This window comes from Rhinichthys klamathensis, unplaced genomic scaffold, assembly GCF_029890125.1.
Source record: "Rhinichthys klamathensis goyatoka isolate OS25496 unplaced genomic scaffold, OSU_Roscu_1.1 h1tg000105l_1, whole genome shotgun sequence".
NCBI classification, from domain to species: Eukaryota; Metazoa; Chordata; class Actinopteri; order Cypriniformes; family Leuciscidae; genus Rhinichthys; species Rhinichthys klamathensis.
Window position 1 is genome coordinate 10,637 of NW_026606644.1, and position 26,250 is coordinate 36,886.

The following is a 26,250-nucleotide window of genomic DNA, read 5'->3' on the forward strand; positions in this document are numbered from 1 at the left end:
TGCGCACACACATGCGCACACACACACGCACGCACACACACACAAGCACAATTTTAGCACATGCCATCACATTCATCTGCCCCATGATCTGAAACCAAATCTAGTAATAGTCTGAATCTACAGGAAGCTTTACAGTAAACCACAAGGCGGCAAACTGAATCATGAAACCCATGTAATAAAGTGCCAATTTGCTTCATTTCAGGAGAAATGCATATCCATTATCTGCTCTCATTTTGTCAGGGCAAATAACAATGATATTCATTCTGCTGAGTAAAGATATTGGGAAAAGAGAAAAACAAACTTTTACACTAATAACTCGGTAAATAATATACATAAATTAGATACAGTAAGGAAGAATCGTTTTACAGGCTTCGTATAAATAAAAACAATAATTCAGAAGTTCAACTTTTCTCACGTCACACCCTCAGAACATGCCAGAGTCGCTGTGAATGTACACATTTATCCTGTCTCTCTCACTTATTAAAAGAAACAGGTCATATTTACAACAACAGATGGAACAAATAGGAGAAAAGAACACAGAGTTAAATGTTCCAATTAACAAAGCAGTTCCTGAATGCTGAACTTCATAATGAATGAACTTCACACAACCTGTCAATAACATGTCCAAGTCACATTTAACCCTGAAATCAAAAGTAAAATAAATGATATTGAATAAAAAAAAAAATTGCATAATAAAAATGCATATCTTATGTTTATGTCATTTTCGCATTACCTTTAAACAAAAATAAGATAAAATAAAACACCAAATTTCATTATTACTGGAATATTAAAAACAACAATGATATATTATTTCAATTGCAAATGTATTTATACAATAATGATAGGCCAACTCTACCATTAAAAATTTTAGGGTTAGTGAGTTATAAAAAATAAAAAATAAACTTTTATTCAGCAAGGATGCATTAAATTGATCAAAAATAAAATGTATAATGTTACAAAATATTTTTTATTTCAAATAAATGCTGTTCTTTTGAACTTTCTGTTCATCCAAGAATCCTGAAAAAATGTATTATCACGGTTTCCACAAAATATTAAGCAACCGTTTTGAACATTGATAATAATCAGAAATGTTTCTCGAGCAGACCAGCATATTAAGGCCTGTTCACACCAAGGATGATAAATATAATGCCTTTAAAATGATTTCTGATGGATCGTGTGACTGAATTCTGGAGTAATGATGCTGAAAATACAGCTTTTCCATCATATGAATAAATTACATTCTAAAAAATATGAAAATAGAAAAGAGTTTTTTAAAATTGTAATAATATTTCACTATATTAGAGATTTACTGTAGGCCTATTTTTGATCAAATAAGTGCAGCCTTGGTGACCATGAGACTTCTTTCAAAACGTTAAAAAATATTTTTTGTTGCATGATAGTGTATTTGTTAGAGCGTCTTTAAGATTAACAAGAATTACAAAAACTCAAAAGTAAAACGTCTGGATATGTTCATGAGAAGAAATGAGGAAAATGTGCTTATATTGCCATGAAAATCATGTTAAAAGGCCCTCAAAAAAATAACGGTCCTAAAAATGGGTTTGTTTTCATCATGCAAAATGTAATTTCCTATTTGCTTTCTTTTGATTTTGGGCTGAAATGTTAAGGACATGTTCTCCCCCTGCTTTTTTTCTTTCTTTTTTTAGATACCCTGCTCAAAGGACAGAGAAACGCTGGTCACAAAAACCTCAGGACATCAGAAAAAATGACGTACGGCAAATATCTAGGTATTGCAGAGCGAGCACAGTGATATGGTTATGACTTACACACTACTACGTTCAGTTATAAGACTTACATCGTCTATGGTGACTGCTAGTTTGTGCGTGAGCGTTTCCTGTAGAAGACGTTTGCGTTCGGTTCGCTTTCAGAAACAAGACTACATGAAGAAAGGCATCTGAAGGTAAGCGAGAGAAGGAAAAAAAATCTTAGGTTGAATCAGGCGTTTTCTACTCCACAGCTGCACACACACGTGCTCCAATAAGAAATACTGCCACTTCATACGGCTTTTCTCAGTTATAAAAGCTCTGATCTAAATGCAGACAGTCATTTACAATAATAATACATATGCACATTCAGGGTTTCATATACGCAACCTCTATTAGCTGATGAGGCATTGCCAACAAATGCGAGTCGGAGGCAGACATTGCATCAGAGCACGTTTGCTGAAATAAAAGTCAGTCCATTTCGAGTAAAGCGTGTTTAAAATAACTGAACACAATGTCATGTTGCCGCAAAAGCAGATCTGGGTGAATATTGATCACGGGTGCAACTGCTAAGATTAGTTATTATATAGTATATAGTATTTAGATATAAATCATAGACACGTGGCAAGTCATCCGACTGCAAATGCAGAAAGACATAAAAAGCATTTGCGTGTGTAATTACAAATGAAGGAGGTTTTAACAAGAATTCGTGTGTAGGCCTACTGTATAATGCTCTTGCATGCTTTTTTCTTAGTGGATGAACTCATTGCTCTCTAAAGGTTTGGGAGGGAAATGAGATCTGCTTCAGTTAATAAAACAGACCAGACAAAAGCAGCTGTTGTCCCTCGCCTGTGACATTCTTCATCGTTCGGAGGGATCAGTCTTATGAAAGTCTGGAGATAATTGCAGCAAAGGCTTTGGAGGGGATCGAGGCCGAACACAAAGTGATGTAAGCATTAGCTGTGTCCTCTAGAGGGCGCCGTGGACCTTCAGAACCGAGGGGAAGTTCACCGCTTCTGTGTCTGATGTCGGACCGCAAGACGCCACTGGAAATCACTCTAAGCATTCGCAGGTTCTGTTCAAATCAGAGTGAAGAATTTGATATCAGAAAAAAACAGCCTCAGACATGAGAACAGCAAAAAAGTGTTTAGGTACTTTGGTTACACTTTATTTGGATGGTCACCTTTAGATATTCTACTAACTAGTCTATAAGTGACTTTGCAACTACATGATTGTCTCTCATTGGAGTAGGTTAGGGTTCAGGTAGGTAGAATAGGTTGATCTAGTTGCAAAGTTACTGTCTGTTGGGGGACCATTCAAATAAAGAGTTAGCAGATATTAAGCAGACAGTCTGTAATGTAATGAGAGTTAGTTCCATATTACACACAAAAGAACACTTAAAGGAGAACTCCGGCGCAAAATGAACCTTTGGTCTAATTACAAATTGTTACCTAGTCAACCGTTATCTGAGATTTGTTTTCATGATTATCGAATGTAAATAGTTTTACCTCTAAAAACAGTTTAGCCTATAACGCTAGTATATTGGGCATAGAGTAATGACAAATAAAAATCGCTTGTTAATACCACTAACAAGGCTCAAAATAGCCCCACACTAACACGGTAGCATAATGAGTGTCCCTACCTTCAAACCGAAGCATTGAGAACTTTGTCAGTATCCGGACAGTTTAATAAGAAGATATTTTATACATACAGTCAACTTCGCGTATACAGGCAGAAGCCATCTTTGAAATACAGTCTCTACCAGTCGATCTACGAACGCCGATCCAAGTGCGCTGGTGAGATGTGAACGAGCTATATAGTTGTGATAAGGTGAGCGTGAACAGCAGGCTTGGATCGGCGTTCGTAGATCGACTGGTAAAGGCTGTATTTCAAAGATGGCTTCTGCCTGTATACGCGAAGTTGACTGTATGTTTAAAATATCTTCTTATTAAACTGTCTGGACACTGACAAAGTTCTCAATGCTTCGGTTTGAAGGTAGGGACCCTCATTATGCTACCGTGTTAGTGTGGGGCTATTTTGAGCCTTGTTAGTGGTATTAACAAGCGATTTTTATTTGTCATTAATCTATGCCCAATATACAAGCGTTATACTAGCTTTATAGGCTAAACTGTTTTTAGAGATAAAACTATTTACATTCGATAATCATGAAAACAAATCTCAGATAACGGTTGACTAGGTAACAATGTGTAATTAGACCAAAGGTTCATTTTGCGCCGGAGTTCTCCTTTAAAGTCATTATTGTGTCAAATGAGAAAAGCATCAAATAGACATTATAGAAATAAATATCTTATTTTATTCAACATAGAATTTATTACACATCAATTTTTACCAACATTCCTTACGTAGTTGCAAAGTTACTTATAGTTAGTAGAATGTCTAAAGTGGACCATCGAAAATAAAGTGTTACGGGAACTTCAGTCACATTTAAAGTTAAAAACCTGAATGGCACCGCATGAAATATCAAATTGAGCGTCTGCGTCTCAATGTCTTTTACTGTAACTAACTGGTGTTTTGGGGATTTTCTTGGTGAAGTTCACACAGGTGTCCCAGCAGAGGAACCATGGGTGCACTTTTCTTTTAAACAATGCCACTCGGCCTGATATTTTATTATATGATGCAATGACATTCAGATATTAATACATTCTGTAACTACCCACAGTGACATCAAAAGCGCACTGGGACAGAATACAGAATAAACATGCATGTTTACCACTGAGTGTTCTCTTATCTTCATCTGCTGGTGATTCTGCCTCTTCAGACACTTCTCCTGTTTACAGACGTCAGGTGATCACAGATTCAGCGGAACAGACAAAAGACAAAATTTGATCGGACAGCGATAGATAGATAGATAGATAGATAGATAGATAGATAGATAGATAGATAGATAGATAGATAGATAGATAGATAGATAGATAGATAGATAGATAGATAGATAGATAGATAGATAGATTTGATTAAATTACATTTATTTCCCAGGTGATTATGGAAGCTTGTTTACGCCACTGAATAATTTTTTTTTTTTTTTATTGCAACTTTTTATCTCACAATGCGAGATATGAAGTCAGAATTGTGAGAAATAAAGTCGCAATTGCTAGATATAAAGTCGCAATTATGAGAAATAAAGTCGCAATTGCGAGAAAAAAAAGACAGAATTTAGACTTTTTATCTCACAATTCTGACTTTTTTCTCACAATTGAAATCTTTTCTCAGAATTGTGAGATATAAACTCGCAATTGCGAGTTATCAGTCCAATTCTAAGGGGAAAAAAACTTTTTTCCCTTCAGAATAGTTTATATCTCACAATTCTGACTTTACAACACGCAATTGCGACTTTATATCATGCAATTCTCACTTTATAACCTGCAATTGCGACTTTATATCAATCAATTCTGACTTTTTATATCGCAATTCTGACTTTATAACACGCAATTCTGACTTTATAACACGCAATTGCGACTTTATATCTCACAATTCTGACTTTATATCTCACAATTCTGACTTTATATCTCACAATTCTGACTTTATATCTCACAATTCTGACTTTATAACACGCAATTGCGACTTTACTTCACGCAATTCTTGACTTTACAACACGCAATTGCGACTTTATATCACGCAATTCTGACTTTATAACCTGCAATTGCGACTTTATATCAATCAATTCTGACTTTTTATATCGCAATTCTGACTTTATAACACGCAACTGCGACTTTATATCACGCAATTCTGACTTTATATCTCGCAATTGTGAGAAAAAAAGTCAGAATTGTGAGATAAAAAGTCGCAATTACCTTTTTTATTTTTCATTCTGTGGCGGAAACAAGCTTCCATAGGTGATAAATGGATATCGCTTAAAAAAATCTACTGAGGTTATGTGACAAACTATGGTTTTAAATAGCATGCTGTATGAAGCACATAATGCACAGTCTGCAGTAAGAAGGAATTCTTCCATTCCACACAGACAGAGCGTTAGTTCCTCTTATCACTCTGATTATTATCCACCAGAGGGCAGTCAGTGATTAGTCTTCAAATTGAACAACATTTACTGAGCGGACAGTAACATTCATTTCATTCGATCACAATACCGTTCTGTAATTTCCGATGTTCCCCTTGTTTTTGTGATTTGTCATGGGGACTTTCTTCCGGGGGTCCGTCCCCCCCCCCTGGCTCCGGGTTGTCTTCTCCCACCCTGTCTTTCTTTGGTCCCGCCAGCTCTGGGTCTTTGTTTTCTGCTGTTGCCTCCTGCTGTTCCTCCAGCTCTCGTTTGGCCTTCTCTTCCCTCTCTGGTATGAGACACAGTGAGAGGCACATTACTCACACTATTCACTTACTCAGAATGCATGAAATGTGGAAAATGCTACAAAAGTTTGAATGTACCAATTCAGTACTAATATCGTCTGAATTGAAGTCTGAAGTCACTTATGCTCACCAAGGCACCATTTATTCGATAAAAAAGTATTTTAAAAAAACAGAAATATGTTGACATATTACAAACAAAAATAACTATTTACTAAAATTTAAATGTATTAAAAAATGTAATTTATTTCTGTGATGCAAAGCTGATTGTTCAGCATCATTACTTCATTCAGTCTTCAGTGTCACATGACCCTTCAGAAATCATTCTAATATGCTGATTTGCTATTCAAGAAACATTTATTATTATTATAAATGTTGAAAACAGTTGTGCTGACTCATATTTTTGTGGAAAGCGTCATAGATTTAATTTTTCAGGCTTCTCTGATGAATAGAAAGTTCAAAAGAACAGCATTTATTAAAACATTTTTTGAATGTCTTTCCTAAATTTGTTCTGCTGTTGAGTTCCAGTGTGCAAACAATCCTGTTTGAGGATGATTTATTCTGCATGACGTCCCAGATACAGTTCTCAAACATACGCACTCTCACAGGGATGAATCTGCTCGCACCTTTATCCGCCTGCGTCTTCCACCGCTCTCGGTTCAGAGAAACCTCCTCGCTCCAGATGGTCTTGAAGTTCTTCAGGTCCACAGTGAGCAGCGAGCAGTTCAGGGATCCGCTGCCATCAGAACCAGAGCTGTTCACACTGCTCCTCTTCGAATCTCCAGCAGTAATACTGGTTGAGATGATCATAAATCACAATATTGCATATACATCGGCAGTAATCACATCCACAAAGCTTCTGTAACATCCCCATATCTACCTAAATGTCCTGCTCTGTTGATCATTATTATCCTGCTGCTGCTTTGTGTCCTTTCTATGAACCTTCGGGCTGTTTTAGTTTAACATTCATTCTAAGGGAAGGGATATAATTCAGTCCTTTATATGCAGAAGATGCAATTTGTTACGCAAAGAAAGTATGTGCTCTTAAGCTTAGTCAGCAGTGGAAATTCAACTCTTACTTACTTAGAATCGAAAGAAACTTTCAAACTTAAATTGTGTTAAAGTGGAGTGAGACCTGTCTGAACTGATGGATCACTTTAAACTGAATTACAAAGGTCAGAAACAGCAGTGCACTTACTCACATTCACTCTTTTTCTAAACGATCCAACTGAGGTATCTGATCAGGACTGAATTGGATTTGCAGTAATGACTGCAATAGAACCAGTGAATTGGGTTTCGATACTAAGGAAAGCTATTATTGCGGCCAGAGCGGTAATTTGACTAGTTTGTCTTAATGAGCATTCGTTATCTCTATTCCTGCACTGCAGAAGCAGAAAACACAAGTCAGACTTCCAGACTCTGACCTGCGAAATCCAGCCAGGCCTGAACTTGTGGCCTCTTCAATGAGCGGCGTGACGATCTTCTCCGTCATGTCCGTCAGAACCGTAAACGTGGGAACAACGATAAAATCAATGAAACCTACAGAAAATGACAAAGAAATTGCTTATTTTTGTGCACAATATTTAAAGAAAATGTTTGAATGAATGATCCACATACGCATGATCTTCAAAAATAGCCATGTGTTTTGGCTATTGTAAGTTTAAAGCTGAAAGGTGTCATTGTTTCCCTTTTCCAGCTTAATATGAGGATTGGAGTTTAGCGTAATTCATAGTTTTGCAATTGCAATGTTTACATTTAATTGCAAGCTTTTGTGCCAGCATATGACAGTCAATAAAACGGAAAAATTACAAGGTTAATTTTTTGCACTGAGCTCAATTTTAAAAAAAGATATTCAAATAAAAATAGCCATGTGTTTCAGCTATAGTATGGTAAATTTAAAGCTGAAATGTGTAATTGCAATTTAGCATAATTATTCATACATTTGCAATTGCAGTATTGAGATTTAATTGTGAGCATTTGCGTCTGCACTTAGCGTGTGTTTGTGTCACTCACCGATCTGGGATTGGGCCACCATAGTGGACTTACGGTCACACAGAGGGGAGAAAGGTAGACCAAGCTCCGCCTCCTTATCACCCTGCCAACACAAACACATCATTCAACTGCATTGCTATACTCATGCATTACACAGTATTGTATCAGGGTGTAAATTTTCAAATATATAGAACGATCATTAACCAACACAGGAAATATGTGGCACCTTCCACAAACAAAGTGTACAAAATAGGGCTAATTAAGAAAGATAATTATTTCTTGTCAGCAAATAGTTAAAAGTGCTGTATTTATTTTTATTTTTTGATTAAACTAAAGCATAAAAATACCATAATATGTTTCAGATATTTAGGAAACATGCTAAGATCACATACCTGTTTCTCAAAAAAAAAAAAAAAAAAAAAAAAAAATGCTATTTCTAATATAAGCAGTAATTCTACTTTGAAATGTGAGTTCCGTGTCGGAATGTCTGTTTTTGTTTTCGTCTGTGAGATTCCGCCCACTGACAATTCACCAGTTGCTGTAAAACACAGCGCATCACAGCTATGGAATCCAGCAAACGAACTGGGTCAGAGATCACAGATGATACCCTCGGCATTCATCTAATAAGCTCAATGACCAGAGGCATATTAAACCGTGGATAAATCAACTCGTCAACTTACAGTGTAAAGCTTTACGTCTTCCATTAAAAAGGGCAGATTATCAAACTAAATATTTTATTAGTGGTTTTATTTTCTATCGGAGATTTAAAGGTTTGTTACTAAAAATTAAGACATAAATACAGTTCAAAACCCTAATTTATTTGCTCTAGATTTAAATAGCAAAACCTATTTTGTTAAAGGTGCAATGTGTAATATTTCTGAGGATCTATTGACAGAAATGCAATATAAGATCCATAACTATGTGTTCAGTGGTGTATAAAGACCTTACTCAATGAACCGTTATGTTTTTATTACCTTAGAATGAGACATTTATATCTACAGTGGTGTGAATAAGTTATTACCCCCATGCTAAAGTTGCCTAAAAAGAGGAATAAAAAATCATCTTTTGGAAATTGATCTTAATGCCTTAATTAGAAAAATGAGGAAAAATCCAACCTTTAAGGACACCAATTTTCTTTGTGTATGAATAATGTATCATAAATAAATAAATGTTCTTCCTTAAAATACAGGGTGCATAAGTCAGGCCCCCCCTATGTTAAATTCCCATAGAGTCAGGCAGATTTTTATTTTTAAAGGCCAGTTATTTCATGGATCCAGGATAATATGCATCCTGATAAAGTTCCCTTGGCCTTTGGAATTAAAATAGACCCACATCATCACATTCCCTTCACCATACCTAGAGATTGGCATGGGGTACTTTCCATAAGATCATCTTTCAATGCAAATCAAACCAGCTATTAGGCTAACTGAAATAACATCATGCCAATCTCTAGGTATGGTGAAGGGAATGTGATGATGTGGGATATTTTAATTCCAAAGGCCAAGGGAACTTTATCAGGATGCATATTATCCAGGATCCATGAAATAACTGGCCTTTAAAAATAAAAATCTGCCTGACTCTATGGGAATTTAACATAGGGGGGGCCTGACTTATGCACCCTGTATTTTAAGGAAGAACATTTATTTATTTATGATACATTATTCATACACAAAGAAAATTGGTGTCCTTAAAGGTTGGATTTTTCCTCATTTTTCTAATTAAGGCATTAAGATCAATTTCCAAAAGATGATTTTTTATTCCTCTTTTTAGGCAACTTTAGCATGGGGGTAATAACTTATTCACACCACTGTACATAACCACGGGCACCCCCTTCTATGAAGGTCGACATATTGTGACGTCATGTTTCTACCGTAGCCGACAGCGAACAAACAGCGCTACAGAGCGCGTTTCGTTCATACCTTGAAAGAGAAGCCGCAGAAAGCTAGAAGCTAGCCACAGGCTAGCCACGGTGTGTGAGTAGTGACTTTTCCCTTGTCAGTGGTGTAAAATATGTAGTTGGATTGTTTCATGTAACTTATTTCGTCTCCCTCGCTGTGTTATGGCTTTGACAATCAGCTGATTAGTACTATTGACCGTAAAACAGTAACGTTACAGGAGTCACCAACCCGTCGATCGCGGTCGACAAGTCGATCTTGGAAGCATTTTAAGTCGATCGCGAAGAGTTTTCAAAACCAGAGACAAAAAAAACAATATTTGTATTCATTATTATTTATTAATTTGTGTGTAGTAAATGATGTCTAGGGGATGCGGAGGCTTTGTGCTCATGCGGACGCGTCGAGTATAAACAATGCTTTACGCTTTAACCAGCTCAGCCACAGCCCTACAGCATAACAGCTCATATTAGCCAGCTAAACTTTTACTACCCTGTTAGAAAAAATATGTAGTTGGATAGTTTCATGTGGTTCTTCTCCCTCGCTGTATTATGGGTTTGGTATGTGGGGAGAAATGTGCTGGTTACGTTCGTGAGACAATCAGCTGATTACTATTATTATATTATATATTAAGACCCTTGATCCTCACCTTTGGCTATGCCTGACTATAGCTTTGTAAACTTTATCCATGATGTGGTTTATAATGGACTGTGGTACAGAAACTTGGCTTACTCTGGCTATTCTCTGCTGTCTCAGACGACGATATGTTTGTCCCGTTTTAGCAACCGTAGCTTCTTCGAAAGGGAGGGGTGAGCAGTGGGCTGAGCCATTAGTGCAACTCGCAACCGAACCACTAGATGCCGCTAAAATCTACACACTGCACCTTTAACTAATAATTTATTAACATAATTTGATAAACTGTCATTTGAGACTCTGAAACTTATAAAGTAGTGCCAAAGTGTAGCATATTTGTGGAAAGTGCCACGTACAGCCCTACAGACTGATACATCTTGAAATGGGAGTTAAATGTTATATTTCTGAGCCCCCATAACCTTACTCAATATAAGCAATGTCAGCAGTCTGTGGCCTGATACTAGCCTGTCTGAATCCAGCTAAATGCTCATGAAATGACGCGGTGGACAGTTGCAGCTCTGGGTCTGGTTCAGAAATATTTTTTTCATATAGTAAATATTCGTAAACATTATTTGAAGGCAGACTAAAATAAACTGTCAAGCTTTTATGTTCAGCCTGTTATGATTGATCTGCCTCCTGGTGTGTACAGCTGCTGGAACAATACTAGACAAACACTCACACAAACAAACACACACACACACACACACACACACACACACACGAATAGCTCACACACAGGAATAGCCCCCATCCTCTAATCTGTCAATCAATCAAAGCATATTTATGAAGCCCACTCTATGGAGAATAGAGCTGTGAATGTGCTTTATTACAGTCACTTTGGTAGCAGATAAACAGACACATGACGGGTAAGATCAGGAGGTAATACAGAGAAAGCAACTCCCTTCCATTGTTCACTTTACAAAGCAACAGAGACAGACAGAGTCCATAAGTGCATTGGGCCTATTTTGACAGTCATTAATTATATATAATATATTTCAGGGGCAGGTGCAGTCCATATAAGCTGCGAATGCTCTGCACACCCAAGCCATTCGTGGACTCGCTAATTAATATTAACACTATAGATTACTAGAAATTCCCTTGTTTGATGTGTACCATAAAGCTTACGCGATAAAATGTAACACGAACTGTCCATCGTTTATTTATTTGCCAAACGCTGATAGTTTTCTTCAAATCTGCCATTTGCGGAGGGTTTCAGGTGAGAGGATCCACGACAGCTTTGGTCTGTTGTTATGTATCGTCATCATTCTCCCGCGTTCTCATTGGTTAGCTGGCATGTGGGGTACACAAACAGTGACACGAATAGTAATGATGACGTCGGTTTTAACGTATCAATTCCTCATCCGTTTGAAGTGCATGTAAAGTGGATTTGCAGTGCTGAAACAGAGTCTCCTCGACATGTCGACAACACGAACCAGACTCTTCCAGTCTCAGCTACAACAACTACAGTGTTTGAGGGTCAAAGTAAACGTTGTTCACAGGCAGCCAATGAAGACCGTAGACTAGAATTATGCAAATTTGGAATTACTGACGACTCGTCTTGGCAGTTTTTTGTGCAGTACTTCTTGTGCGCTTTGATCTTTAAAACTTTGCAGAACTTTTACATTCACAAACAGCTATATTACACACTGCATGAAAGGGAATATCTGAAAAAGCATAATGGGGCACTTTCTGACACAATTTTTGTATTATAAAATACATGTATTTGACATAACTGTGATGTTTAAAAGATGAGCAAAGTGCTGTTCACATGATCATGCCAAAGTTTAATTTCGGGACCTGCATTCGATAGGGCCGTGAAAGCCAGTTATTTTCAGAGGGTTATGTTCAGGTGTAAACAATCTCAAATGACACATTTCTCCACATGCTCTCGTTTCTGCAGCCTATGATAACCCTGGCGCAGGCTTGCGTGTGATTGGATGAAAGGGCAATCAGAAGAGAACAGGAAGCGAAACCGAGAGAGGATTAAAATACATAGTGCAAGATGAGATTTTTCTTGCTTCGTCTCACACATACGTACAAGCGCATACACCTGCCGAACGGATCTGAAGAACAAACATGAGTCAAACCTGTCGGAAAAACTCCTCCAGCAGTGACGTGGTCCAGCGATGGTGCAGATCCCAGTTCTTGGCTGGATGACTGATGTCGGCCGCGTGCAACAGCAGAGACAGAGCCTTGGGTTTATCAATTCTGGGTGAAGAAAACACACCAATTCGAATGGTAAATATGTTTTTGTTCTGACACGACAACGAGATTAAACGGAGAGCAAATTTGTGCTTTTCAGATGTTTCTACTGAGAAAAAGTCCACAGTAATCTCTCTAGTTTCAGAAGATACCTGAAAAACACAGCTAAGTGCTCAGATTTGCCAAAATAAGAAAGTCTTTAATCAAAAGATCCCAATAAGAACTCAAACATTTTGCATCAAATTATCTGATCTGCATTCATTTTACAGCTCTATATTTTACTCCGTATCATTTGTCTATTTTTATTTCTCTTAAGGAATAGGAGAAACATCAATCTTAATAAAGTCTCTACTGCTTTGAAAGAACAACCTCTAACTAATAACATCTTGCTCTGGGGAGACACAGACAAAGCAAAAGGTGACGGGACAACAGAGAAGCAGGTCGGATGTGTGTTTGTCAAGGTTTCTCACCCCTCGGGCAGCTGGAGGAAATTCTTCATGGCTTTGACCTGCTGGAAGTGGCAGGACATGTCAGTGGCCAGAACCATCTCGACCACGAGCGCCCTGAGCTCTCTGAAAACACAAGCACACAAAACACCAGCACTGAATCTCCTCACCGCTTCAAAGTGTGAGGATAACCCTTTCTTTCTGAATGAGAAATAAATAATTTCCATCTCTGTCTTGCAGTAAAACTTCACAGGACTTCAGACTTTCTTTATTTGTTGTGTTTAGTTTAAAATAGCACAGTGAGAATGTAAAAAAAAAAAAAACACTTTCAGCACTTTTTGGGCCAGATTTACTAAAGAGGGCAGATTAGCCCAAAACAGTGCAGATGGGAGTGGAAAGTTCTGCGCATGATCTACTGATTAAAAGAACAATAGTAAATTAAAGAACACAGACACAGCCGGATCATTTCTATAATGACCAATGCAATCTACCAATTAGCATCTGGTTATAGACGTGCTTTTTGAACGTTAAATAATGGCGCAAAAAACAGTGAATTGACTAGCGCAAACCTTAGTAAATCACCTTGCATGATTCATTTAAATATTCTCCTCCCATAAATGTTGCGTCTGAATGGGAAACTCCTACAAATGCATATGCAATAAGGTCAGCCACAAAAATAACCCCGTCCACGCCTTTTCGGCGCTCATTTTTCACTGCGTGTCTTTAGTGAATCCTGACAGTAGTTTTTTAACGCCAAAAGAGGCTTTGCGCTGGAGCGAGCTGAGCTGTTAGTAAATCTGGCCCTTTGTTGGGTGTTTCTTCAACTCGGCGCATTTAGTCTCTTAAAATTATAGCACTTTAAAACCCGTTCACTTTTTTATTTTTGTAACTTTTCTAAACCAACTTCTTTGTCTGGCTAAGGCCAATTTGACAGCTAGCATTTTATATATCTATACACCCAATTAAACATCCAATTCAATATTTTTCACACATTTAGCATAATTTGACAATATATATATATATATACATATATATATATAAACACACAGTGTTGGTGTAATTAATAACCAAGTAATTATAACTGTAATAAAACATTAATTACTTTAAAAGTAATTAATTAAAAGTAATTTTACTGTAATTGCATTAAATACTGTATAAACTATAGCACAAATCTATATAAAACAATAGTGGATTTAATATAAAAAATTTATATCTAATTATAAAATGTAAGTTTTTAATGTAACCTTCTCCCTTTACACATTTTGCTCATTTCAAGAATTTATGCAATTGTATATTGTTTATTTGAAAGAATTAAAAGAGCAGTTTCATGTCTATCCTTGTATTGTTCGACTGGTTGAGGTTGATATGGGATTTAGAAAATAATTAGTAATAAGTAATCCAATACTTTTTAGAGAGTAATTACTACAGTAATCTAATTATACTTTTGAAATAGCAAGTAATTGCTTTTTAGAGTAACTTAACACAACACTGTGTGTGTGTGTGTGTGTGTGTGTGTGTGTGTGTGTGTGTGTGTGTGTGTCTCACCTAAAGGATTATTAGGAACACCTGTTCAATTTCTCATTAATGCAATTATCTAATCAACCAATCACATGGCAGTTGCTTCAATGCATTTAGAGGTGTGGTCCTGGTCAAGACAATCTCCTGAACTCCAAACTGAATGTCAGAATGGGAAAGAAAGGTGATTTAAGCAATTTTGAGCGTGGCATGGTTGTTGGTGCCAGACGGGCCGGTCTGAGTATTTCACAATCTGCTCAGTTACTGGGATTTTCACGCACAACCATTTCTAGGGTTTACAAAGAATGGTGTGAAAAGGGAAAAGCATCCAGTATGCGGCAGTCCTGTGGGCGAAAATGCCTTGTTGATGCTAGAGGTCAGAGGAGAATGGGCCAACTGATTCAAGCTGATAGAAGAGCAACTTTGACTGAAATAACCACTCGTTACAACCGAGGTATGCAGCAAAGCATTTGTGAAGCCACAACACGCACAACCTTGAGGCGGATGGGCTACAACAGCAGAAGACCCCGCCGGGTACCACTCATCTCCACTACAAATAGGAAAAAGAGGCTACAATTTGCAAGAGCTCACCAAAATTGGACAGTTGAAGACTGGAAAAATGTTGCCTGGTCTGATGAGTCTCGATTTCTGTTGAGACATTCAGATGGTAGAGTCAGAATTTGGCGTAAACAGAATGAGAACATGGATCCATCATGCCTTGTTACCACTGTGCAGGCTGGTGGTGGTGGTGTAATGGTGTGGGGGATGTTTTCTCGGCACACTTTAGGCCCCTCAGTGCCAATTGGGCATCGTTTAAATGCCACGGCCTACCTGAGCATTATTTCTGACCATGTCCATCCCTTTATGGCCACCATGTACCCATCCTCTGATGGCTACTTCCAGCAGGATATAGCACCATGTCACAAAGCTCGAATCATTTCAAATTGGTTTCTTTAGTTTCTTGACAATGAGTTCACTGTACTAAAATGGCCCCCACAGTCACCAGATCTCAACCCAATAGAGCATCTTTGGGATGTGGTGGAACGGGAACTTCGTGCCCTGGATGGGAATCCCACAAATCTCCATCAACTGCAAGATGCTATCCTATCAATATGGGCCAACATTTCTAAACAATGCTTTCAGCACCTTGTTGAATCAATGCCGCGTAGAATTAAGGCAGTTCTGAAGGCGAAAGGGGGTCAAACACAGTATTAGTATGGTGTAACTAATAATCCTTTAGGTGAGTGTATATACACACAGTATATGCTGCTGTATATATATACATAAACTATATATTTTTGAGAGTGTGGCTTTAAGTTTGAATGAATAAATGAACGAGACCTTATTTAAAAAAAAAGAAGAAAAAAGCGGAAATCTGCAAGTTTTAATAAAAATCAACCTCTGGTACATAAAAGTACCCATACTTGGAAAAACACCCAGTTACTATGACATATCAGGGCTCTAGAGTGCGACCAATTTGGTCGCACATGCGACCAAAATTTGTAACGGTGCGACGAAAATTTTTCCTAGGTCGCACCAGTGAACCTAACGTCCTCGCATGATCGCATCCGCTGCCTCTCCACAAACGAGTCTTTTGTTCTCCTTGCACGCATGGTTGGATCATATCGTGGTCTAAACCAATCAGAGATAGAGATTGGGCGGGTCTTTGCCTCTGATTGGCTGTGGTTCAGATATTCCTGTAGGACTAAAATGCTCCGTGCTGTGTGATTGAAATAAATTGCGACCATAGACAGTAAAAGAAATGGACACAGCGACCCCGTTGATTTCAACGGAGAGAGTTGAAGCCCATAATGGGCACTCACTTCCTGATAGCCAAGCGCACTGCGCAGGCTCAAACTGAGCTTGACGACGTAGTTGTCACGTGAGCAACCGTTCTGACCTTCTAGTAGCTGTGCCGGGATAAATCTGAATTGAAATCTGAAACAAATCTGTTGTTGAAATATTTTGTCCCGTTGCTTTTATGAACTCTCTATCTATGGGCTTCTCCCTTGACTTTATGCCTCCATGTCCACCCGATTGCCTCATAGACAGTTAAAGATTGCCTACGAGCTTCTACTTCTGTCTATACGGTAATTTCTCTACTGTGCGACAGAGCGTCCCGTGGTTATGACGCAATCGTTAGCCTATTTTTACAAGAATGGCTTCTACGGGGCCATAACCTAAGATACAAAGTAATGGAGCCTTTTATACATTGTCGTGTTTCTTTAGAAATAATTAATGGACAAATGGAGTCTTTGGACGCCTCAGATGTAAAGTTATTCGCTGTCAAAGTGACGCCAAAATGAATGGGAGTCAATGGGATGCTAACAGCAGGTGATAGCCAGCTACAATGGCGGCCCCGGAGGCAGCTTCAACTTCCGGCTGATGGATTACCCCCTTGGTTGCGACCTGTCACCTGAGCACCAGAGAATCAGTTACGGCAATCAGCAGCATCAGCTAAATAAACGCAAGAAAACAGACGACGAAGAAACTTGAACTAGGTAAAAAAAATATTGCTTTCTCGATTTTAATCGATTCTCATTGATTTTTACGAACCGTTGGGCTATGCTGTTTTCAGTTGATGAATGAATGGAACATTGTAGCGAGCATCCCATCCAATAAATCGCAATAATCTTTGTGCTTTGTTACTATTGATTTGAAACAAAGTCTCAGATTTCAAATTAGGTCAATTTTCTTACGAAATTCAAAAACATAAATACCGTTTTGGCGCTGTGGCGTGAGATCGCTCTGGCTCAGCTCAAGAGAAGCAGCAGCGCGGAACGCACATGATCTCCTCCTCCGCCTTAATAATACCAGTTACAGCGCGAAATAAACATGAACGCATCTGAAAGTGTGTTAAAAGATAGAGTAGGCTACAACTTATCGAAATCCGTATCATGTCACATGGAATCGCTCAATCAGTGTTTCAACCGTGGAAAGACGTCAGTAAAACGCTTGTAAACAATGTAATGTAACGTCACATTTACCTCAGAAAAAACATTTCCAGTGACCATAAACTCGTTAGCTAGCTAGAAAAGTTTTTATGCAGCCACCATTTAAATGTTTATATTTCATATAACTTTATTATTTTAAAAATAAATAAGTGTAATTTAAGTGTTTGTGTACAAATCAGGTAATTTTTACCTTCAATATTATAGTAGGCTAATGAAGCCTATAGGCTACGACTCCCAGTTTACAGCATTAGTTAAGATTTGTTTTTCTAGGGGAAATTTGCCATGTATTGTACCTGATATCCAAAATAATCAATATTGAATCGAATTGTGAAATTTGTGTCAATACCCTGCCCTAACTTGAACAATGTAAAACAGCACTTTAATTTTATTTTTTTTAAAGATTTATATTTTTATATAGACAGTATAATTGTGCTTCAAATAATAATAAAAAACTACACCTTATTCTTGTTTAAAAGCATTTACATAATATATATGAATGTATATGGAGCGTGATAAAAAGGTGACCTTGAAATTGTGGCGTTAAAGGCGACGCGAGACGAGGAAAAAATTGAGTGCACCTAAATTTTGTGCTGGTGCACCTAAATAAAAAAGTTAGGCGCACCAGTGCAACCAAGGCAAAAAGTTAGTCTGGAGCCCTGCATATCATGATATTGCAGTTATAGAAAATTGATGTGAAACTGTCAGTTTGTCTGTTCTCTGGACACAAAAGAAGTGAGATAATGAGGAAAAAGTATAGAATGATGGATGTGAAATGGTGCTGTACCTCCAGTCATCTTTGGAGAGGTTGTACAGGATGTTCATCTCGTCGTCGTCCTGAAGCAGTCGATACGCAGCGCTGACGTGATGACTCTCCAGAACAGAGCGGTCGTTGTACAGGATGGCTGTGTCCGACCTGAAGGAGCGAGTGGAAACTCAATACACACAATTTCCCTTTTTCTATACAACAAGTAACCCTCAAAAAAAAAATTATTATGGTTTCCACAAAAATATGAAGCAGCACAACTGTTTTCAACATAATATAATAATCTGATAATAATCAGAAATGTTTCTTGAGCAGCAAATCAGCATATTAGAATGATTTCTCAAGGATCATGTGACACTGAAGACTGGAGTAATGATGCGGAAATAAGTCACAAAAATAAATATATTCACATAGAAAACGTCTCCGTTCCCTACTCAGGGAACGAGGGTTACATCCGTAACCGAGACGTTTTCTATGTGAATATATTTATTTTTGTTACGTCGGATGACGGAGAATGGGGCGTTTCGCCAGAAAGCCTATCATCTTCGAGTATAAAAAAACGAGCCTATGGCAATGAAATGCCATGGGTCTGCGGAATTTGCATAATGTATCTCCGCCCCACCGCGTGGGTATTTAAGGAGAGACACCTGCAACAGCAGATCATGTCTTCGCTGAGGAGCCGAGAATGAACTCAGGCGTCTACCCAGCGGTACAGCGGAAGTGGCAGGGAGACGTAACGTCTCCGTTCCCTACTCAGGGAACGAGGGTTACATCCGTAACCGAGACGTTCCCTTTCGTAGTCACTCCGAGTTACGTCGGATGACGGAGAATGGGGGTCCCCGTGTAATCACGCCACCTTCACAGCTGTCTTCCAGTGCCCTGCGAAGTCTGACCTCCCTGTCGTGATATAGGCACGGACGAAGGAGTCCTACTTAACACAGGAATACCAAGGTACACTGGGAAGCATATCTCAGGGGAGATATGCCACAGCATGCTTACACATAGGGAGGACTTAAGAATACACATATGGCCGAGGGGGCTTCATATGGAGGAACACTGGAGTGACCAGCCCGTGGGGTGGCAACTTTCAACTCCAGGAGTGGCAAGGTGGCTTGCCGAGGGAAAGACACATGCTCAAAGAGGCTTACAGTGGAAATACACATGTGGGGGTTACTCAGAGGAGGAACCATGCACACGGAGGCACCTAGCCGACGCACAGGCAATAGACACTGGCGCCAGCGTCAACAGTGCTGGAGGAACTCAGGGCTTCAGAGAGGAAGGCTACCTGAGGAAATATCGCACGTATCCAGTCCGTGGATTGGAATGGCGAGCAAGCGAGACACCTAACGGCTCCCATGTTAGCTTGAAAAAGACAGTACATGGGCGGAGACTGGCTCCACTCAGAGATTGTAAAATCTGGCGAATGTGTTGGGTGTCGCCCAGCCTGCAGCTCTGCAGATGTCAGTTAACGAGGCGCCACGCGCTAAAGCCCAAGAGGACGCTACACTCCGGGTGGAGTGGGCGGTCACACCAAGGGGGCACGGTCGACCTTGCTGCTGGTATGCCAAAGAAATGGCGTCCACTATCCAGTGGGATAACCTTTGCTTGGAGAGAGCCTTTCCCTTCAGCTTCCCACCATAACAGACAAAGAGCTGGTCTGAGGTCCTGAAACACTGCGTCCTGTCTACGTAAGCACAGAGGGCACGTACTGGACAGAGAAGTGTCAAGGCTGGGTCTGCCTCCTCCAGGGGCAGCGCTTGCAGGTTCACCACCTGGTCCCGGAAGGAAGTGGTGGGAACCTTGGGCACATATCCAGGCCGGGGTCTCAGGATCACGTGAGAGCAGGCCGGCCCGAATTCCAGGCACGCTTCGTCAACGGAGAGTGCGTGCAGATCCCCCAACCTCTTGATGGAGGCCAGTGCAACCAGGAGGGCTGTCTTTATTGACAGGAACTTAATCTCCACTGATTGCAGAGGCTCAAAGGGAGCCCTCTGCAGGGCATATAAGACCACTGAGAGGTCCCAAGAGGGTACGAGAGGAGGGCGAGGAGGATTCAGTCTCCTCGCTCCTCTCAGGAACCTGATGATCAGGTCGTGCTTTCCCAGAGACTTACCTTCAACTGCATCGTGATAAGCGGCGATAGCGGCCACATACACCTTCAGGGTGGAGGGAGACAGCCTTCACTCCAGCCCGTCTTGCAGAAAGGAAAGCACGACACCAATCGAGTATCTCCTGGGGTCTTCTCGCCGAGAAGAGCACCAGTTGACGAAGAGGTTCCACTTCAACGTGTAGACGTGTCTCGTGGACAACGCTCTAGCGGAAGTGATGGTAGCCGCCACCACAGGTGGCAGGGTACTCAAACCTGCCTCGTCCCGTCCAGGAGCCACACGTGGAGTCTCCAAAGATCGGGACGAGGGTGCCATAGGGTGCCCCGTCTCTGAGAAAGGAGGTCCTTCCTCAGAGGAATTGGCCAAGGAGGTGCTGTCGCGAGGAGTACCAGTTCGGAGAACCAGGTCTTGGTGGGCCAGTATGGGGCGACCAATATGACCTGCTCCTCGTCCACCTTGATCTTGCACAGAGTCCGTGCGAGAAGGCTCACTGGGGGAAACGCATATTTGCGTAGGCCCTGCGGCCAGCTGTGCGCCAGTGCATCCGTGCCGAGCGTGCCCTCGGTCAGGGAGTAATACAGGGCGCAATGGGATGAGTCGTGGGAGGCAAACAGATATATCTGTGCGTCCCCGAACTGGTCCCATATCAGCTGGACCGACTGGGGATGGAGTCGCCATTCGCCAGAGGTTGGCCGGAGCCGTGACAGCTCGTCGGCTGCAAGGTTCCGCTCTCCTGGAATGTAAATAGCACGAAGGGACCTCAGGTGCTTCTGACTCCATAAGAGGAGGTGGCGTGCGAGTTGCGACATACGGCGAGAGCGTAGACCACCCTGATGGTTGATGTACGCTACTGTCGCGGTATTGTCCGGACGGACAAGTACGTGTTGACCCTGGAGCAGCGCGTGGAAGCGGTGCAGGGCAAGGCGTACTGCCAGCAACTCGAGGCAATTGACATGCATGAGGCGCTGGGGTCCTGTCCAGGAGCCCGCGGCTGCATGTCCATTGCACATGGCGCCCCAGCCCATGGCAGAGGCATCTGTGGAGACAACAACATGCCTGGAAACTCGTTCTAGGGGAACTCCGGCCTGTAGAAAGCTGAGGTTCCGCCACGGGGTGAAGGACTGATGGCAGGTCGGAGTTATTGGAACTCTGAGCGTACCGCGATGCCATGCCCACCTCGGGACCCGATCGCGAAGCCACAGCTGAAGCGGTCTCATATGAAGCAATCCGAGTGGCGTTGCCGCGGCTGCGGATGCCATATGCCCCAGGAGCCTCTGAAAAAGTTTCAGTGGGACCGCACTCTTGCCCTCGAACTGGCGAAGACAAGTCAGCAGTGAGTGTGCGCGCTCGCTCGAAAGCTGCGCGGACATGGCGACCGAGTCTATCTCCATACCGAGAAAAGAGATCCTCTGCACGGGGCAAAGTTTGCTCTTCTCCCAGTTGACCCGAAGGCCCAGACGGGCTAGGTGCCGGAGCACTAGGTCTCTGTGTTCACAAACCTGGACTCGAGAGTGAGCTAATATTAGCCAGTCGTCGAGGTAATTCAGGATGCGAACCCCGTGTTTGCGCAGGGGAACAAGGGCTGCCTCGACGACCTTCGTAAAGACGCGAGGAGACAGAGCCAACCCGAATGGGAGAACTGCGTACTGGTATGCCTGCCCCTCGAAAGCAAACCGAAGAAACGGTCTGAGTCGAGGTAAAATGGAGACATGAAAGTAGGCGTCCTTCAGGTCTATCGCTGCAAACCAATCCTGTGGCCGCACGCATTCGAAAATGCGTTTGGTCGTGAGCATCCTGAACGGCAGCCTGTGAAGGGAGCGGCTCAAGACGCGCAGATCCAGGATTGGCCGTAACCCACCGGTCTTCTTGGGGACAATGAAGTACGGGCTGTAAAACCCTGACCTCATTTCGGCTGGAGGGACAGTCTCGATTGCACCCTTCGCCAGCAGGGTGGCAACCTCCGCTCTCATGATCGGGGCATTGCCACCGACCAAAGTAAACGGACTCCCCTGAAGCGGGGAGGAGACCGTGCGAATTGGATCGCATAGCCGAGCCTGATAGTTCGGGCGACCCAGCGGGACAGGTAGGGAAGCTCTAACCAAGCCCCCAAGAACTGAACCAGCGGAAACATCCGAACGACAGACGTCCCCCCGGAGGGGCAGCGAAGCGGAGTGACCGGCCCAGGCGTGGGTGGCATAGCGGCCCGGTGCGGGGGCACGGTCATGCTCCGCGTCCTGACAGAGGAGACCAGGGAAGGACCAGCGTTCCATGGGGGTCTGCTCTGCCAGGGGTCTGGCGACAGAGGGGGACGAGAGTGGTGTGGTCCGGAGACGGCACACACTGTCATCCGCGCCCTCAGAGACAGAGGGGGACGAGAGCGGCAAGGCCCGGGAGCGTCGCGCACTGTCGTCCGGCCCTCTGAGGGCTCAGAGATGGGATGCAGCTCTTTGGTTTAGAATAGATTCTCCCCCAGCCCTCCACCGGGGGAAGGAGTGGCCCTGCAACCACTCCCTAAAGAACTGCAACCCACATCTGAGCTGCCCCTAACGGGAGCGCCGCAAGCCTGGCCTTGGCGGGGCTGCGGGACTGGTACGGGCAGGGGCGCCTTCCTGCGACCACCTCCACGGCGCGGCCCGGTGCTGCTGGGGGCCGGGCGGGAGGGGGCGGAAGTCGCAGGAGGGCGCATTCGGCAGCAAGCGGACTGAGGCGTATGAGCCGGCAGCTGGAGGCAGCAAAGCCGCGGGGTCAGACAAAATAGCCACAGTCCACTTCTGGGCGGCCGAGAACTGTTGGGCAGAGTCCTCGACTGCGCCGCCGAAGAGGCCAGCCTGGGATATGGGGGAGTTGAGGAAACGAAATCACTCAGCCTCGCGCACATCAACCAGGTTAGCCAGAGGTGTCTGACCACCTATGTGGACATCACCTGACTCAGGGAGCGTGCGGTCACCTACGTCGCTCGGAGAGCAAGGTCGGTGACGGCAGGCAGCTCAAGGATGAGCCCTGAATCAGCCCTACCCTCGTGCATGTCATTGAACACCCAGGAGGATGGCAATAACACGCAGTGAGGTGGCAGCCTGCCCCGCAGTTCTATAGGTCCCCGCCACCGGAGTAGACAAGAACCTACAGGCATTGGAGGGGTGCCTAAGAGTCGCAACGCCAGGTGGAGGCGCTGTGGGGACACATAAGTGTTGCCACAGAACACTCCACAGGGGGAACCCCAGTGCACCCTAGGCCGCGGCCTCTACAAGGGCAGAGAAGGCGGAAGAGGCCACTGAGCAGTCGCGAAAAGTCAAGGAGACTTCCACGATCTCATGATCTCTTCATGCACGTCCGGGTAGAATGGATTTGGGTTCGCCACCCCCAAAAACCAATCAACAGCCTTAAGTGCTCGGGACATGGCAGAAGGTTCCACACAAGCCCGATACTCGCGGCAGCCCGGGAAGCATAGCTGTGCACTCTGGATCAAACTCGTTATGCTAGCACATCCGAGGACGGCAGCACAGACGAGCCATCATCTCTAGAGGACTCCAGCTCACCTTGTGATGCGGTGATACATGATTTCATCAGCCAGGGGACCGAATGAGACCGCGGGCCCGCGGGCGGGCCGGCGAACTCACCTGGGACCACGCAGGTTGCAATGTGAAAGACGGGGTGTGGACCGAGGAATTTTTCGTCGGTTTAGTTCCAAACCTGCCGTCTTAGGTCACCCTGGCCACCAGCCGAAGTATTATCTCACGTGGAGAAAAATAGATCGGGGTGTGGATGAGGGGACTCTCACTCATTGAGCTCATCGAGTCTCGACCGTTACATTGCGATGGTCACGTTCCCAGTGAGAGAACGTGACACACCCACGAGCGCTGTCTGAGCGCGATCAAAGCCCAAACACTCAAAACAGCGCTCGCGCCCATCAGCTGAATCTATCAGAATACCACACTCAGAAAAACACGGGCAGATCGTCTTTAGAAAGAAGCGTCTTTAAAAAGACGTGCCGCGTGCAGCTCTTTAGTGAGAGGAAAAACTCCGCGGATGTTGAAGCGACCAGGGAGAACACACAGACTGGCAGACCACTGCTCAGCTCGCAGGCAATGTGAAACTCGCTGGATACCGCCGTCACACCAACACCGGAGAGTTCGCTCGTCTCGAAGAGATGTAGTCACTGAGAAAACTCAGGATTTGGCTTGTGGAGTGAAGAGATGCTCTTGGCTCCGAAGCGAAAACATGATCTGCTGTTGCAGGTGTCTCTCCTTAAATACCCACGCGGTGGGGCGGAGATACATTATGCAAATTCCGCAGACCCATGGCATTTCATTGCCATAGGCTCGTTTTTTAATACTCGAAGATGATAGGCTTTCTGGCGAAACCCCCCATTCTCCGTCATCCGACGTAACTCGGAGTGACTACGAAAGGGAACTGTTATTTTAAATTGTAATAATATATTCACAATATTTCTGTTTCACTGTATTTTTGGTCAAATAAATGCAGGCTTTGAAAGAGACTTCTTTCAAAAATATTTTGTGTAGTCGTATCAACCCCAAACTTTTTACAACAGTACTTCATACAAATAAACCCACAAACCAATTCACTGACACGAGGAAACCAGGGGAGAAAAAAAAAACCTTATCAAAACTGTGTTTTTGTAATTTGTCCCAGGTCAGGTTTTGGTCATCTTTCTCCGTCTTTCATTCAGCCGGCTCATGTTGAGGTTTTGTGCCGGTCTGATGGATGACTCACCCAGTTCTCTCATGCGTTACCTGGTCTGGATGTGGAAGTTGTTTGTGGTCCCGGTGTGTTCGTAGTCGTGGACGGCAGCGGCGAAAAGCATCGCAAAAATCTCCAACTCCGTCATCCAGTGCTGGAGAGGAAAGAAACATCACGCATGAGAGCTCTTTAACATCTCATTTCTCCGTAATGGAAATGAGGCTAAATAAAGAGCAAATCAGGACCTCTGCTGAAAGCACCACCTTCTAAGATGTTTTCCTGACAAAAAAATAAATGCCTAGAGTAAAGATCTCAAACTGTGCTTAGATTTGAGTGAACTATTCCTTTAAGAGAAAATAATAATTTGGGCATTTTTATGACCCTACATTTTAATCTTTTCTTTTTTGTTACACTACAACTGCCTTAAAAATACAATACCGGTCAAAATTTGGAAATATTTATTTTTGTATGTTTTTGAAAAAAGTCTCTTATGCTCTTCAAGCCTGCATGTATTTGATAAAAAATACAGAAAAAAACACTGTAATATTGTGAAATATTATTACAATTTAAAATAATGTTTTTTCTATCGTAATATATAATTAATTTTTGTGATGCAAAGCTGAATTTTCATCAGCCATTAACCCAGTCATTATCCTTCAGAAATCATTCTAATGCTGATTTATTATCAATGTTGGAAACATTTGTGCTGCTTAATATAATTTTTTATAACCTGTGATACTTTTTTTCAGGATTTTTTAATGAATAAAAAGTTAAAAAAGAATAGCATTTTTTAAAATAGAAATCTTTTGTAACAATATACACTAAAGTTAAAAAGTTTGGGGTCAGTATTTTTTTTCATCCTTTTTTGTAAAGAAATTACAACTTTTATTCAGCAAGGATGTGTTAAATTGATAAAAGATTATAGTAAATATTTATATTGTTCGAAAATATTTATATTTTGAATAAATGCTGTATAAAAAAAAGTATCACAGGCTCCACAAAAAATATT

General features: G+C 42.0%; 1 protein-coding gene across 5 annotated transcripts in view; it reads right to left on the minus strand.

Annotated features, from left to right (window-relative positions):
• Positions 1–2,471: 2,471 nt before the first annotated feature.
• The window catches only part of pde1cb (phosphodiesterase 1C, calmodulin-dependent b), a 139,231-nt gene continuing 115,452 nt past the window's right edge, over positions 2,472–26,250 (minus strand). Inside the window, exons 9-18 of one of the 5 annotated variants that reach the window (XM_056253422.1) lie at positions 25,295–25,395; positions 18,457–18,585; positions 13,228–13,329; positions 12,643–12,763; positions 8,052–8,133; positions 7,463–7,577; positions 6,665–6,774; positions 5,828–6,025; positions 4,453–4,509; positions 2,472–2,796 (exon numbers count right to left, since the gene is read on the minus strand). In XM_056253422.1, coding sequence (XP_056109397.1) covers positions 2,780–2,796; positions 4,453–4,509; positions 5,828–6,025; positions 6,665–6,774; positions 7,463–7,577; positions 8,052–8,133; positions 12,643–12,763; positions 13,228–13,329; positions 18,457–18,585; positions 25,295–25,395 — 1,032 coding nt within the window. In that variant the 3' untranslated portion in view covers positions 2,472–2,779. Of the gene's footprint in view, positions 2,797–4,452; positions 4,510–5,827; positions 6,026–6,664; positions 6,832–7,462; positions 7,578–8,051; positions 8,134–12,642; positions 12,764–13,227; positions 13,330–18,456; positions 18,586–25,294; positions 25,396–26,250 lie in introns of all 5 variants that reach the window. The other 4 variants (XM_056253421.1, XM_056253424.1, XM_056253426.1 and 1 more) reach the window with 4 other exon arrangements.